This window comes from Anomalospiza imberbis, chromosome 1 (genome assembly GCF_031753505.1).
Source record: "Anomalospiza imberbis isolate Cuckoo-Finch-1a 21T00152 chromosome 1, ASM3175350v1, whole genome shotgun sequence".
Taxonomy (NCBI): domain Eukaryota; kingdom Metazoa; phylum Chordata; class Aves; order Passeriformes; family Viduidae; genus Anomalospiza; species Anomalospiza imberbis.
In genome coordinates this window covers 136,584,605-136,602,259 of record NC_089681.1, presented here as the reverse complement: position 1 = coordinate 136,602,259, position 17,655 = coordinate 136,584,605, and the positions used below count along the sequence as shown (strand labels likewise).

At 37.8% G+C, this 17,655-nt stretch overlaps 1 protein-coding gene across 3 annotated transcripts in view; it reads right to left on the bottom strand.

Annotated features, from left to right (window-relative positions):
• Positions 1–4,032: 4,032 nt before the first annotated feature.
• Positions 4,033–17,655, bottom strand: part of WAC (WW domain containing adaptor with coiled-coil) — a 57,236-nt gene continuing 43,613 nt past the window's right edge. For 2 of the 3 annotated variants that reach the window (XM_068172395.1, XM_068172379.1), the window contains 4 exons: positions 15,506–15,624; positions 10,614–10,800; positions 7,387–7,514; positions 4,033–5,064 (listed from right to left, as the gene is read on the bottom strand). In XM_068172395.1, coding sequence (XP_068028496.1) covers positions 4,995–5,064; positions 7,387–7,514; positions 10,614–10,800; positions 15,506–15,624 — 504 coding nt within the window. In that variant the 3' untranslated portion in view covers positions 4,033–4,994. The remainder of the gene's footprint in view (positions 5,065–7,386; positions 7,515–10,613; positions 10,801–15,505; positions 15,625–17,655) is intronic. The other variant, XM_068172386.1, reaches the window with a different exon arrangement.

Sequence of the window (17,655 nt, the reverse complement as noted above, 5' to 3'; positions counted from 1 at the left end):
AACTCTGGTAAGTGGAGCTGTGTAGTACAGCTGCACATGGCCCATCAGCTCCAGGTAGGACTGTCTAGGATGCAACAAGACTTCCTAGGATGTTCCTAGTTCCCATGGGAGACAAAACCTGACAGTTCATTCTCTAGAAAGTCCTAGATCAGGCACAGGTGGGTTAGTGCCTTTATTAGGAAGGAAAAAAGTGCTTTGTGACTTTCAGATTCTCAGCTACCTGGAGCCCTGAGTGGTAGAGAGCCTACATCAGTCCTTTCCCTCAGACAGGCTCCCCAGACAAAAAAGCCATAGTTGGAAAATACAGAAATCTGTATCAAAGAGCATCGAGGAAAGAGTTGCTAGTACAGCAGCAGCAACACAGGCAACCATGGAGGTTAGGAGGATAAAGCTGATGCCTACAGCTATGAAAGACTGAATCTTTTTGAGCATCTGTTGTAGACCAGAGACAGAAGATAAACTTAACAGGTATCTAAAAAGAATGATGTGTAACTGGAATCCAAAACTAACAATGCTGAAAATATTTTTTTTCAGAAGTCAACGTCTATATGGATCTCAGTTGCAAATGAAAGCTTTTGCTTGACTGACTACAGGAAAACAACTGTCAAAAAAAGGGATTTTTTCCTTTTGCTAGGCAACGAAACAGATTTCTCCCACATCAAAAGCTCCAATTCTTAAGAAATAATATAAAACGAATAAGAAAACCAAAAGAAACCTCTACGTATCATTAATCAGCAATGATGGGCAAAAGAGTAGTGCTGATGTCAATGAGATGGCACTTTAGCTCAGAACATTCCTCTGCTAGAAGCTTCTGAAAGTTGAGGCATTATTTTTAAAACATCCAGATTTGCCTCATGATCATCTTGTATCTGTAAATGAGATTGATTTGGTGAGGACAGATTATTACAGGATTAGCAGCAAGGATGACATATTCACAGAAACATCCATGTAATTCCAAGAACAGACTTGATATTGAGCTATATACAGAACAGTTGTGCTGACAAGTTGAAGTGATTGCCCCTTACACACAGCGGACTCACGAGTCCCTGAGGCACCATGGCGGTGATGCTCAGGGTACATCACTCCTTCCTTCCTGGCAGCAGAATGTACAGTACTGGCCATGGCAGCCAAACTCACAGCAACAAAGAACTCTGCTAAGTCCTCAGGTTGTCATCACAGGCAAGGTGACACTGGAATAAAAGGGTGACAATAAGACATGGCCTTCTTTGACCCACTGACTTAGGAGGCATGGCACAACTACCCAGTATTTTTTCATTTATCTTTGGGGATAGTCCTGCAATGAGGCTGCTCCAAAAAAGAACGGATATTTCACAAATTCTTCCTGGCCTCAATTATACACTCTTTCTGAACATATTTTTAATTGCAACAGTAAAGACAGCACCAGTATCCACCAAAAGATAAGATGCTCCTACCAAAAGAGATGCAATTAATGGAATGAGTCTGAAAAGAAAACTGTGTTGCTACAGATCAGTGTAGGCAGGGAAAGGTGATGCAAATTGAACAGTTGACCACAGCACCTTCAGGGTCAGTGAAAAGAATACATTCACCTGCAAAAGAATTAGAGTGCCTTAACAATAAAGTAAAAATAGGAATTCCTTGGATCAGTCATGCCATTTTATAATCATATTAAGCTGCTCCTGCTACAATATCTGATAAAGTACTAGCCCAATGGCACTGCTTGCAGTATGACTGTACCAGCTCAGACAGTCTCCTCAGTCATTCTGAAGGCTGTTTTCCTATTATACTAAACAGTCGCTTAGCAAATGCATAACAAGAAAATCAAGAGCAACATATGCAACAGTTCTTTCCCCACTTTCTCATCACTTTTCCTTGACCACCTCAATTAAGTAATTAATATAGAAAACACATCCCCACAGCTCCAATCAACACCTTCTGAACACCTACCTAGGAAAAATACAAGGTTTGATCCAGGGGAATTTCACTTGATTTGACTTACAGCTGCAGAACAATTCAGTAAAGCCCTTTTAATTAACCAGTGTGAGGGACAGCATCAGTTTCAGGATGGATAATTAATGAAAAGCTGGTAATCTAGTAATAGGTCTCAGTGCACCTGCTCATTTTTGTCCAGCTTCAGATACAAGATTTGATAGGGAGGAGAAAAATCAGTGTTTTTTCCCCAAGAGTTCACAGAATGCTGGCTTTGGCACACTACAGAAGCTGAAGAGGGTCTCCAGATCACACAGTATGGCCAGGACTGTATTTGCATCTTAGTGAAGCCATTTTGAAGGACCTTAACCTAACCTACTCTTTGGTTAGTGCTGACTTCAAAGCAGTGCCTGCAATCCTCTTCCCTAACTTGTCTAATACCAAAGTTTGGCAGGCTGTCCCTCCTTAGCTAACAGCTCCAGGTGTTGGAAGGGTGTGGAGGATGGGGAGAAAAGCTATTGCATGGTGAGCAAATACAGAACCCAGCAAGGCGTGGACATGTCATCAGATGGTGACAAAGCAGCCTTTACTGCAGAGTTAGGGAGGGCATCACCTGAAGAAAGAGCATGTCTCTGTGTGATGGGTATTTATGCAGGTGGTTTGAAGGCGTTAGAGTGGCACATTAATTCTTGTGACTCCCTAATTATCTGTGACCATTCATATTTTATGGAAGTTTTCAAGTGATAAACAGACTAGTATTTTTTAGGATGGAAAGGATAGTCGTCTGCAAAACTGCAAGATCAACAGGCAGTAGTTAAACATAAGACAATTAATTCAAAACAGAGATTAAAAAAATATCCCAAGTAATTTTCTAAAAATAAAATTAACTTCTGAGGCTCATTGATACAGGATATTATAGAGGGCAATATAACAAACAAAAGGGAACAAAATAAGCTCATGGAAAATAGACCCAGCATATCTATTAAGATAAAAGCCACCCTTGTCTCAGCAAGTAATGAAACAGCAAAATACCTAAACTAAGGACAGCCACTGGTGAGAGATCCCTTGCACACCCCCATGCACTTCACATGCTATCTCCCTACACTTGGACAACTTCCAAAAATAGGATGCAAGGCAAATATGAAAGTCTCGGGAAGAATTCTGTCACTGAGCCATGAGTCTTTAAAAACACAGAAACAATCTATGTTCCAATTAATTCATTCAAGATTACTCCCATCTTCTGAGAAAAATCAAACATCTGCATGATATGGAACACAACAGAACATACTGGGTTAAAAAGTGAGGAAAAATTACAAGTTCATCTGTCCCAACTTCCCACTGTTGTTATTAGGTATTTCAACTTGCTCCATTTGCAATGTTTTGTAAATCAGAGCACTCAGATTCTACCAATGAAAATCTCCTTTTAAAAATCAGTCCAAGCTTACTCAACACAAAAATCAAGTACCATTTCTGGTGCTGAAAGTATTTTTTAGGAACAAAACACAAAGCATCACATGTTCTCATGTCAACACCTCTATCATCCTTTTCGTTTTTAATCCATCTCCTACTATCTTTCCTACTTAACAGACTGCTGTGACATATATGCCTCTACAAATATTAAACTAGTACTGCCATCATGATTTCTGTCATTTTTAAGCAAAGAAAAAGTCACGTTTATTTTGTAGTAGCAATAGTTTCTTTTTTATTTTTAATATACTTTAGGAAACAATATACAAAGCTGAGCTTTTTCCACCATTTTCAAACGGTGAGTTGCTCCAATTACACAAATTCAGCGTTTTGTGATGGTTAAGAACAGCAGTCAGCACCAGACTTAAAACAGTTAGCTACAACACAAACATCCTTCGAAATGAAATGTCATAATATCAAGACAGGTAAACCAGGAGTTAACATATGACAACTGTTGGGGAGGTGTCTTAAATCATCCTTGTTGAATTTTATATTTCCTTAAATATTTTATACATATTTTCCTGTTTACAAGTTTTAAACAAAACCTCCCTTGAGGAATTATTTAAGTACAAAAATGTTCAACAAGAACAGTTCTAATAAAGAATCCCCAAAAAGACCAAATTTTGATGTGTTGACCAAAGGAAATGAAAACCAGTGTTTCTTTGCTTTAACATGTTTATTACAACAGATACAATTCACATCTGACTAGCTTTTTTTTTTCCTCTTTCCCCTCCCACAACCATGTTAACATGTTCATTGGGCTATTTCCTTATATTTGAGCAAGTAATGTACTTTCAGCACACATGCCCAGCAGTACTCTAAGTCCATTCTTACAGGGTGCAAATGGAAATACGTTTCAATAATTTATACAAACAAGTGGGTTATGCTCAATCACTGCAATTTTAAGCTACTGTACACAGGAATGAAAAGATTATAGAAAAAGTGCCATAGCAACAGTGCCTTAAGAAAAGAGAAAATTAGAAGCATTAAAAAGCTGATAAAATCAGATTTAGGATTTCATGGGGAAATGGAACACAGAAGATGAAAAACATTTCTCTGTAAAACAGAAATGGAGAAGCACTGCTCTCGACTCGGTGCAAGTGTGGAAACAGTTGTTTCGTGGTATTTTGTACATTGCCCAAACTGTTGCAGCCTTAGACACAAATCGCCTGGCGCTTGCATTGAATTTTAGGAAATGAAAAATTTCCAAATGATAAATTAACTAAAAAAAAAAAAAAAAAAAAAAAAGAAAAAAAAAAGAAAGCTAATTTTGCAGACAGGTTTACATGTAAGAGGCTAGGTATTTAGCCACCTCAGCATTGATTAGTTTTGGATGTCTAAGCTCTGATACACATGGCTTCCCATGGCTTCACTCTACAAAATATATTTACAACGTGAAGAATACATCTACAAGAAATCTACATTTCAAGGGTTTTACAAATCATTCTTGTATCTTTCCCCTGAATTTGACTCCCTCCTGTCCCCTTCCCCATGTCATCTTTTTTTTCTGCCCAGCTCAACGGTCCAAAGTCTACTCAAATGCAGCTCAAAAGTGTTAAGACTGGGCATCAGTTTAATAGTTCCTGTACTCAAAACCATGTGCAATTGTTTACAATTTTTCACACCATGAAGGAATTCTGATTCTTTAGCTTTTCAAGTTCTTTAATTTGTTGCCTCAAAAATAGTATCCTGCAAGAGAAAAGAAATTAATTAGTATAAACATTTCCATTATACAGATGTATGAAATAAGCATCTACACAAGTCCTTCTACAATTTCAGTGAAAGATACCAACTTCCTTAGCCCCGTTAAAAAATTCAGATATCAAGTTAATCCCCAATCTGTTCAATAACCTACAGATATATGCAGATGCACAAAGGTGTGGTGCATTTGACACTTTAGTTCAAAAAACTAAGTTGCTGTATTTCTATTATAACTGACAGTTGTGTTTAGGTCTGCTCTTCACTTGAATGTAGCTCCCAGAAAAAGCAGGACACTGGCAAGTAAGCCAAGTAACTGAATAATCTGCAGAAAAGTATTATGCCTGTGTCATGCAGTTTTCCAGATGATAAACCACCTAAAGTGCTCTTTAAAAAAAAAAAAAAGTGAGTTCCCTTCTCACTTGCTTTTTAAAAAGTATTTGGCTCTGTGGCTAATGGTAGTCTCTACTTATAGTAAGCTCCAATCTCAAAAACATTTGAGGAATCATTAAATGGCATCTAAGATAAAAAGTTCTAAGTACACCTTGCTTAAAAATAAATTATATTCCTCACAACTTCTTATAGCTTTTTTTCTCTTCTTCTGAACTGACTAAGTAATTACCTTCACTAACAAACATCTAGTTCACAGGACTGTCTCCCAGAATTTTTAATGAACATTTTGAAACCACTTTTTATGATGCTGAAGTGTAATGCAAACATATCAGCAAAATAAGAAAATACTTAGGGAGAATTTAGGTTTTATGTAAATATTCTCTGAAGGCTGAAGCAACTTTAATAAATGCAGAAAAAGGAAAAATTCAGCACTTTTGTGGAACACTTTACAAATATGTGCCCAGTTCATTAAAAATTAATTTTCTACTGAAAAGTAGGTCGAAAATAATATATTAATATAGAGACACCGAAAAGATAACATTTAGCTTCAAGGTATGGGCATATAAAATATATCAGTCAATGAAAAGTGCCTTTTCACACGCTGTCAGTTATGATTCAGACAATGTATGTACTTTATCTAGAGATGAAGTTCCTTCTTGGAAGAAATTTAAGTAGCACTCTTCTGTGCAGAAGTACAGAAATAGTATCATCATTTAAATGTATTGATTTTGATAATCCCATCATTTGCGAAAGCCTCCCCCATCAACTTGGTTACTTGTGCCTTGTATTCCTCATCTTTGGGATTGCAGCAAAAATAAAAGATACATGTTACTATAGGCTCAAAGTCATAAAAATAATTATCCATTGACAGTTTAAGCATACAAAGGGTATAAGAAAGAAGGTACTATTTAATGAGCTGAACAATGACATTTGACATAGTATTTTAGATCAAATATGCAGAGACAAATGACACCTTAGGAAATTAAAACTGTAAGAAACCAAGCTGTTAATTAAATATACTACAGAAATAATTCATGTAGTGAAGTTATGAAATAAAGCTTCAGAAAGAATGGATATTTTCAATTCTTTATCAGGAAATTTACAAATATATTATAGCCTGCTTCTAAAGGATTGTTTCACTATCTGCCAAAATGCAAGAGCTTCAAGAATAAATTGAGCAATTTTTAAAGCGTGCCAACACAATTAAGGTGGCTTCAAATACTAAGTCAGAAGCATTGTATTCAAACTGTAGTATGACTTAATAGTTGGGATAACATCATTGAAAGAGGAAACAAGATGAAAGCAGATAAAAATAATGACGATTGGTGAATATTTTGAACATGTATTTTATGATTACAGTTTCCAGTCTTGCACAAAAGTATTCAAAAGCCTGGCTGTGTATCACTGAAGTGATACAGAAGACACCTGCTATCACTGACTTAGGAAGCAAAATCTACTTTGCTATAAGAAAACATTAATTTTTCCTTCACCTGTGATGTAAATCACATCTGTTCAAACTTGCTCTGGCTTTAGACCTATTGAATCTCTCATATAAACTGTAGTGTTTCAGACCAGGATGAACTGTGCAGATGTGTACCTATGTGATCTATGCATTATGTATGGGCTGATACTCTAGAAGCATGCTGAAATATTGTGAGTTCCTCAGTTCTTTGTAATGCACTAAGTTTTCTGCAAAGATATTTTTTTCTCTCCAAGTAAAAGTAGATACAGAAATTGCATATCTGGTTCTGTCTAGCGGAGAGAAACAGGCAGAATGCACACAGGGAAGACAGCTTGCAAACATGGCAAGTACTGGTGTACTTATAGTCATCAGTAAACAGAACTCATGCAAAATAATGCAAGTATGGAAGTTCTAATAACACCCTAAAAACTGAAGATAAGCACAGAGCACACACTTACCTTTGCTCACGCAAAGTTGCTTGAATTTCACATACTCGAACTAAAGACCTTAAATTCTTTAATTCAGTACAAATTTCTGACATATGCACACTTCCCATGTTATGGGCTTCCTCACGTAATCTTGATGCCTGCGGTGGTTAAACAAAGGTTAGGATTTTGAATCATGCATTGGAAACAACTGGCACTAGCCAGAGAATTGCTGGATCAGTATCTCTTGAAACAGCAAAGCACTCTAATTTCAAAAGGGAGTATTAAATTAGAAACACATTAAGTTCTCTACAAAAGCCCATTCTGAATCACAAATAAACAACACTGCTGCCCAGAAACTGTCTAACTTATGCCTATGCTAAGGCAGGGCTAGTTTAGACTTTCTTGGTCCTGAATGATTACCCGACCATCTTGAAAGACAGTACATGACAGGGCTTGCAGTTTCTAAAATAATTTTTTCAAGTAGTTTGAAGTCTCCAGACATTATTCCAATGGCAGACTTAAACTTCCCATCTAATTAAGCCTTACTGACAAAAATAACTGAGTGCCATCTTTTTTCCAGCTACTTTCTACCTGACAAAAAAACCTTTGCAACCCTCTTCAGGTGTTCTCTAACAGACCAACTCCATTACTTTAATATTCCCACTTAGTCAGCTGGAGATAAGCAGAAGTGTAAATTTAAAAAGCACGACCTATCCAATTCCCAATTTGTGCATTTCTTTAAGTGTCATCACTGTACTGGATATGACTCTAGAGAACTCCTCAAAAGCACCAAGGAGACCAGTATAATTATCTGAGGCCCTGTGTATTACACTGCAATAAGGAACAGGACTTCTTTCAAGTGGCCCATGAAAAAAATTGTTTAAAAATACAGCCTTCCCTGCAGCATTACTGTTTAGCAATGCTATCTATCCTCTGCTACACCGGGTCTAGCTGGGATGGAATGAATTCTCTTCACAGAGAAGACAATGGTGCCATATGGTGCCATGTTTTGAATCTGTGACCAAGCCAGTGCTGACAATACAGTAACATTTTAGCTATTTCTAAGCAGACCCTACACAACATCAAGGGTTTCTCCCTTTCTCTCTCTGACCTTTCCTCCACCCAGCAAATACACTTTGTGGTGGACAACAGGCAGGGAGGGAACAAAACCTGACCCGAACTGACCTCAAGGTTATTCCACACCATACATGTGTCATGTTCAGCAGTAAAACTGGGGGACAGTGTTCCAGGGTTGCCATGGCTCTGGGACTGGTGGTGCACTGGTTGGCTGGTAGGGACTGCTTCTGCATCACTTTCCCCCACCCTTTTTTACTCTTTGACCTGCTTTTACCTCAACTCCTGAGTTTTCTCACTTTTGCCTAATTGTTTCCCCTATCCAACTGGGGCAGAGTGAGCAAGTGGCTATGTGGTGCTTAGCTGCCAATTGGGATTCATCCACATCTGCTTAGGTACTTGTACACTTAATTTTCCTTCCCAAAAATAAGGTTATTTAGCACAGGTCTTCATCAACTTTTGGCACTTCTCCAGTTCAAAGCAGCATTTTGTGTTTTAATTCCCTACATTAAAAGTTTTTGTTTCTGGAGTTTATTAATATCCAGGAGTACCGTGGTCTCCAGTAGGATATAACTGCCCATGTCTTCTCTGCACAGCTCCAGTTACTGAACTGTTTTTCAGTTTCCCATGTTAAGTGCTTTTTATGAGTTCTGTGAGGTGATTGCTGTAATTCAAGAATGTTTTAGCTATTAACTACTGCACATTACATTTCTTCAATTTTAACTGCTTTAGTACATACCTGTCCTGACTCTTCTAATTTATTTACTTATTTATTTTTCAGTTTACTCTGGCATGTGCTCTTCCACCTTAAGTTCAAATTACACTATATATCTGGCAGCTATCTGAAGAAAACAAGGCACTGGATTTTTAGTCTCTCCACTTTGATCTATCTTATCTTCTTCACTATGTACTGCACCTATACTTTCATTCACTTTTATATAAAATATCTCAAGTGTCTCAAGTGCTACTATTCAAAACTGTCTATAAACAAAACCACCATGTGAAATCATCTGAAACAGCACACAGGACGAAACAGCATGTAGCACAAAGGGAGAAGTACCCAACTGAGTACCTGACTGCCCAGCATTAGCTGAGTTTTTTATCTCTTTATTACCAACAAGGGAAAAAGACCCCAAAACCTATGCACTGCATAAATCTGTTTCCCATATTAAGATACTTGTGAATTCAGTAGACCATGAAAATAGTACTTTCAAAACTAGAGACCAAGACCATAAGTAAGTGCTACACCATTTCCTTCCAGACACTCCACAGCAATGCCTCAGTGTTTGACTCAGTACAGGTTGGTAATGTCTTAAAACTGACTTTAACAAATCAGTGAAAAGAAGCAAGAACCCTAACAGGGTCTCAGTTTAGACTGTGCTTGTGAGAGTCATTTCGCAAGTTACTACCCAAAAGTCTCCAGTGTAGAATTGTGCCAGCGTGCAACAACTCTTCAAAAGACCACAGTAAACTGGGCTGGGTAAGATTATTACCCCCAACAGATTGCATCAGATATGGCTGCCTGTGGAAATAACTTAACTAGATTCAATAACCAATATGGTTCCTTTGAGTAATACATTGCAAGCAGCTGACATGTATCCAGTTTCCTTGTATTATTACAACAGAACAGGCTTCATGCAGTTAGCTATAATGTATGGATGGCAGTTCGAATGGATTTCCCATTATGTAAAAATAGCCCAAATTCAGTCTGAGTACTCTACATCAATTTACAAACAAGGCAGAGTTTCTTTTTCACTGTGCAGAACTAACATGTCAGTAACTAAAATTGTAGAGTAGTCTCAAGTAGTTTAACTGTACCTAATTTATAACGTTTTCCACATAAGCAAAATATCATTATGAAAAACTATGTCGAACTCTATGTTCTCTGCAAATTTCAACAGAACTTTAGCAGTAAGAAAATAGTTATGAGGACAGCTATTCATCTGAGGGAATTTCAAAAGCACTGACACTTCAAGTGAGACTGAAAACACCCAGCCACTGAAAGGTAAACATATGTAAAACCTGCAGGTCTGGCCTAAACTCTCTTTCCTCTCTTCTGCCTCAGGATAAGCATAAGGGTTTTAATACTTTTAATTCCTTGAAAAAGCAAAATAAGTAAGAAATCCAAATTTTAAGCTACATATTAAGCACTCTCGCAGGTAACAAAGCACAGGAGCACTCACCTGCTTTTCTGCGTGATCCGCAGGCCAGCCTTGAACATGCTTTATAAGGTTTTCATTGAAGTGTGCTGCTAGCGTAGGTGTTAATGAACATGTGGGTCGTACAGATGTATTTTGTGGTGCAGGTGTTGAGTTTGATGCACTACTGCTAGAGGTATGATTTGGACCTGGAGATGGACTTCTTTGACTACTAGAAGAAAGAATTAAAAAAAAGCAAGTGAGCATTTAAAAACATATGCAAACCTGTAGAGAAATGAACACTGAAATTGCTTCCAGGCACAAAAATACATTAAGTGTTCAAACCACAAATAAATACTTCTGGTAGACCAAACCTGTGCCACCTTTCTACAAACCTCTAACTTTAATTGGAACTGAGTGCTACAATGTAACAGGAGGAGTCTGTTGTTTGGTAGGGTTTTGTGTTTGTTTGGTTTTTAACGCTGAGATCTGTTCAAGAGATATAAGCCGGCCCTAAATGGTGTTGGATAGAAAAAAAATACATATATTTATGTTCCTACTTTGAACAGCTGCAAACCTAAGATTTTCAGTAATGATGTACCAGATGGGAGGCAAACAGGTTTATTCAAAAGACGTTTGCCAGAATAATCATTAAGAACAATGCCTGATGTCCTGATCTGAAAATACAGCCATATGGGATTTGAGCACTTTACTACTCATGTCAAAACATAATCTATATGGTTTAGTGACATTGTACATCATTGCTGAATGCACTCAGAACAGAAGTATCACAGGAGCAGCGTGTTTGTAGCCACCAAACCTGACTGCTTTACTGGAACATACTCAGCACAACAGTGACAGTACCTCACAGTTAAATGTTCTTTGGCACTACATGTACTGAGAAATAGCAGCACTAATTGTGTACGTGAAACTCTCCCACTGGCAGAAGCTTTTCAACACAGACCATCATTTCAGTCTATTTCTTAAAACTTTATATCACCTGCAGGCAAGAAGAAAGTATTATGAAGGAGAACTCAATTTTAAAGGACTTCTGATTCATCATCTAACCTGTCAGTCCCCTTGAAGACTGAAAACATCCTTACATAATGCAACTATCTGTCTAGTCCAATGCCCAGACACTTACCCTAATCAACTCAAACTTGCAAAGAATTACAGCATTAAGAATTACTGCCAACAAATTGGATGTCTGACTGGACCTGCTGGAACAAAGCCAGAGAGTCACCAAGCCAACAAGAGGGATGAAGCACTTCTATAAAAAAGGCAATTCCTCCCCTCTTTTCAGAGCATATGAGATTCACAGTATCTGGAGCACTGTGTAGAGGGAAGCCTAAAACCTGACAAGAATTAAAGTGCTATATAAAAGGAATGTGGCAGAGGACCACACAGGCGACTAAGGGGCTGAAGCACATGCTGTATCAGAAGAAGCTTAAAAGTTTATTCAGTCTGGAAAACAGACGGCTGAGGGGAAGGGGATTGAGGGATGTTTTTGCAGATTTTTACTACTTTTGGGGAGAACAGACTCTTTTCAGAGATGCACAGTGATAGCACAAGAGGCAGAGACAAGTTGCAACAAAGGAAATTCTAATTAGACATAAGAAAAAAGAATCACCATAAGGGAAGTCAAACATCAGAAGACGATGTTCTGAGATATTAAAAAAAAAATCACCTAACTAATGCCCTTAGCAATTCAAACTTGTCAGTCCTACTCTAAGTTGGGAGCAAAGTAGACTGCAGCTAGAATTCTGTTCCAAAGTAAATTATTCTAAGTTTCAATGTATTCATTTAGCATCAGCATAGTGATGGTGCAGAGACAGGCTACTTTTATTAATTAAGTAGAATTCAGGCATAACTTTATTTACTCCTTAGTTCTACTAGAATTAAATTTCCCCCTATGATTTGCCTCCTCTTCATTTATTAGTCTGTCTTCTCCTACTTCATGAGAAAGAGTCACTCTAACACATCAGAAATGTTTCAAGAAAGTAAGTAAATAAAATCTGTGGGCTTCTCAAAAATGAAGCTGTATCTTAATTATGATGAAAACATACTGTCACAAAATATCCTAGGCACTGCTGTGTTAGCAGCAGGGGGAGCTACGAATGCAGCAATGACTGTTCCAAACTACCACAGTATTTTTAAATGCTTCACTAAAGGGAAATACTTGCCTTAGCTGAGTTAAAGACTGACTATGCCACAAGTAACACAATGCCTCCAGAGAGGCAAAATTATCTGCATCAAAAGTACAAGAACATGATGGTTCTGAAATATACTACTACAAACGTCAGAATTTTACAGCCTACAAAAAATACAACGAAATACCTCCCTTCACAGCACTTTCCCAAGGCAAAGGAAAAATTTTCTCAGTCCTTTCTGAAAACAGAAAGAAACTATCAACCGGATGAAACTATTAATTATGGAAGCACTAATTTAGTTTCATTTTTAAAGCAGCCATAATTGATAGTGTGTCTCTGGACAGACAGACTCACTGTATGCCTGCATTGTGTTAATTTTCCAACTTAAATGGCTGAAATGTTCACTTCTTGAAAGTTAACAATAGCTACTCAGGTTTTCTCACACAGTGTTTCCACCCCAGCAAGTCAAAAATAATTCTACCTCTATTGACTTAAAACTTTTAATGAGCTAAGGAAATGCAGTTGTGATGAACTTCTGGTCAATTAATCAGTATTTAGGCTGGAGAAAAATGCAACACTAATTCACAGAGCTGAAAAGATTTTGGCCCGTCTGTCCACAGTTCAGCTTGCTAAATTGTTGTTCACTTCTATAAAAGTTAAAATTGCTCCCAAGAGCAGTTCCCAATCCAACCGACTGCTTTCACCTACAAAGGAATCATCTGTTCCATATCAGAATCAGAATTCAGGCATACTGTCTGGACACAGTAAATCTTTTGCAGGTAAGTAAATCAATATCTGAACTGGTCCACTTTCATTCAACTCCACTGCACTCAACAGAAGAAAATACCAGTCACACAGGTTTTTCCAAGTCACCTATTCTTTAATCTTCCACTTGTTGTGAACGAGACACTTCCAAAGCAAACTGAAATTGCATGAATTCACGATGCACAATACAGCAGAGTCACAAACATGTATTAATTCGAGAGACACAGGATACTGAACAATACTAACATTGCCTCAGCATCTTTCACCCTGCACACTGCCTCCTGCCATGGGAATGTGCTACCTGCACAATGCCCCTGCTTCAGCAGAGCTGGGGCAAACTCCACCAAAACACTGATGCCAAATGGAGCAATGGTTTGCAGAGGGACAGCAGATCCCTGAACTCACCCTCACCCTCACAGGTAAGGGTCATGCTGGAGTACCAAGTCATGTAACCCAAAGGAAGGGTGAGGTATGGACTAGCAGGCCAAATGCCCACCAGTATCAACTCACACAGAGTCTAAGCCATTGTAAAGGTTTCCAAGAATAAGACTATCTTTCTTAAAAGATAGTCTTCTTAAAGACTATCTTTCTTAAGACTATCTTTCCCCTGTGCAGAGAGGGTGATGAGCGAAGAAGAAAAGGCCCTATCACTTAGAACTGTCCCCCAAACCCTCACCACTCCTCATAAAAAAACTTAGCTTGCTGCAAAGTGTAATTTTATCTTTGGTACTGTAATTTAGAAAGATTTAAACAGCACCATTCATAATTAGGGACTGGAGCTGGACACGTTGCCTTTTCTCCTAAAAGAGATAAATGAGTTATAGGCTTGTAATCTGACAAAGCTTAGAATCAAGTGTCTGTAAAATAGCCTACATAAAAAACTCAAATTCTGACTTGCTTGCATCTGTACCCTCAAACTTGCCAATACTCCAGTCTCCAGTAAAGCCAGCTTCTGGGACAGGACTGCCAAGCACACAACAGACAACCCAGTCCCCCAGAAAATGTCTAAACACAAATCTCTTCTCCCCACAAAACCAGCCAAAACCAACAAAGAAAACAGAAGTCCCCTTTGTTATTAGTCTCAGAAGGGCAGATAAAAGGACCTCACTCTTCTTATGATATGGAAAGCACTACCATGTGTAGCTTCAAGTATACTGACAAAGAAAGAGTATTGGTTTTGGTTTTTTGTTAGTTTTTTTAATACCATACCACACCACACACCTTATTCAACTACTCTAAAAATCCAGCTATTAAGAACTGTACATTTACAGAACTGCTAAAAAAGTCAGGTTCTATACCATGACTACCACGGTTCTATACCATGACTCCATCACACATCTGACATGACTCATGATGCATCTTTGGTTACAGCCCCTGGAACCAATGTGACAAAATGCAGAGCATCTGATGCTATGAAGTGTCCATCTTCCCAAAAGAAAAATTCCAAAGATACAGATTCTAAACCCACCTTGTAAATCAATGGTTAAATGATGGTATCATGCAACATCATCTTAATAAGTTGCAATGTTGACAAAATGTCTGGCCAAGGAAAGGTATTTGTGAAATTTACTTAATTTTTAATGTTTTTCATTAGAGCAGCAAAATCACCTGACAAACCAAAAAATCATGCTAATTTCAAAATCAAATTACACTACAGCAAGACACTACAAACATTTAACACTAAGCAAATCACAGATTCTGTAACTGCACAGAGACAGAAACTTCAAACTCTGAAATCACAATACAAGGAATCACTTATAAAATTGACACCAGAGTGACAGAACACAACTCTGAGTTCCATTTTGCTTCTGTGAGAATGATCTAATGATTACCCCAAAAATGGAGAATCTGCCACATTAAATATGTAACAAAGGTACTTATCTGCATCATCGCAGTAGCAGCAGTTAAATATAGCAGCAGTTCAATAAACTGGCCAAAGAGAGTCCACTAACTGCAACATATACAACATACCCTGAATGCAGATAAAAAGTAATGACAGAAGAGAGAAGCATTTCAATATACCTTGAACGCTGAAGACTTCGTGGAGAAGCAGGTTCATGACCTGCCTGCTTGTCAGCTATTACTGGCTGCTGAGGTGCTGCCTGGGAAGCTGGTCCTTGTTTAACACCTGGAGTAGCAACCTACAAAGTTCAAAATTTCATTAGAATTCCTCCACAGTAAAGATCAAGTGTAAGAAACAGAGAAAACCAAGGAAATTACATTTTCAACACCTGTGGGGTTTTTTTGACACAAGGGCTTTTGCTGACACAATTTTTATTATCTTCACAAGGTGTTCTTTAAAAAAAAATTCTAGTTCCACAGCTGTGAAAGATTTTTTTTACTATGAATGGGTTATTAATAGACATAACAGAAGCAAATTTAGACTCATGTGACTTGTCAAAATATTGCAAGCTTTTATTATTTCTGACTGTATCTTCCATCTGAGCACTTAGCTCATTTTCAACCTCCGAAGAGTTGCTCATTACCCAAATAAAATTTTCATGTACAAACTTAAGAGTTCCCTACTTGAAAATACATTACACGGTGTCAAGGACATAATTACATCATAAGCATATTAAAAACATCTCTATCAAAAATGGAAAAGAAAATCTAAAGCATATTTAACAGTTTGCTCTCCCTTTTCTCTAAGTTCTAAACTCACGGGTGATTACAAAAATAGTCATCAGTACTTTCTTGCTTTTCCTTTGTAGTACACATTCAATGCAAGGTGTTAAGATACCTGCAGTAAGATACAGTCTTTTCTGTGAATTTCTGAACTATGTCAGGATGAGAAGTTTGGGAATACAGTAATGTCTAATTTACAGCAAATGAAGTTCAAGATACTTCATCTTGCCCAATGCTTTGCATAAGTCAGTCAATTTTTAAGTATGTACCAGAGAGTTTGAGCTTCAAAATTTATCCTCCACTTCACAAAATCAAGCTAACAATTTTAAGAGAAAAGGGAGAGAGCAATGAAAAGATGGCTTCTAGGGATCCATAAAGACAAAAAACCCCAAATTATCTGGATTGTCTGGCATTTGCTGACTTCACATTAGTGTAGATTACAAACTAGTAGTCACCTGAACAGCCAGAAATTCTCTATTTCAGAAACAGACTTCTGTGAAACAAACCACAGAAGGAAAGTCAGACACTACTTGCTAAAGTAAACTCAAGACATAACTTGATTCATTTAAATATGCAGAGAGCAGGGCGGTCTTAATGCAAATTCAAACTCTAATATGTCTAGGAGGAAAAGTCACCTTTTAAAATTATCATTAAAAATAAAATGTGGTCTTTCTGGGTTTTAGATTAATAGGCATATACTAAATAAGTCTGAGTAGCACATGAAAAGCCCATGGTACTAGCTCATGGTACTAAAAGGAAAAAGCAAGACAATTTTAAGATCACTCTGCTGTTGAAATAAACAGAACTATATAGCTCAGAAGGGTGAAACAGTAGCAGATTGTAAACTTATTTATGAGAACAGACTACACAGGTACCTTTATGAAATGTATGACATGAAAAACTTTGCTGTTAATGCCTGCATTTTGTTCAGCCTATGAGCAGACATTAAACCACCAAGGCTGTTCAAACAGAACAATTTCAAAAGGGAAGTCCATCAGCAATAACAGAATCATGCTGCATATCCAAACTGGTAAAGTAACCAGCTCCTTGGCTGGTAAAAATAACCAAAATAAAAAGGACCGTGAAGAAAAAGTGGGATTTGTAAAATAAATGAACCACAAAACCTCTCAGCTATTCCATGTTTTCCAAGTGTTTAAAAAACTGTAAATACATATACCAGAAACAGGAAAATAAGGGCTAAATAAATTCAAAAAACAAACCAACCAACCAAAATCAACATTCTCACTGAGCTTGACAAGTCTGTGTAAAGTGCTTTACACAACCCCTTTGCAGAAATTCAGAACAGTTTCTGATCACACAACACAGGCACAGCTAAAAGGCAAAAGGTGATCCCCAGGCTCCTGGAGTGTGTGACCCCGAGCTGCCGCATGCGCACAGCACCCGCACAGGCAGACACAGCAGCTTCAGTCTGAAAGCAGAGCTGACATGTTCAAGCAGTCCTCAGCAACAGTTCTGTGCCAATGGCACTACTGTGCCACAGCCAGCTCAAATAAATACCTGTGCATCTGGCACTGGGCTCTTCTTGC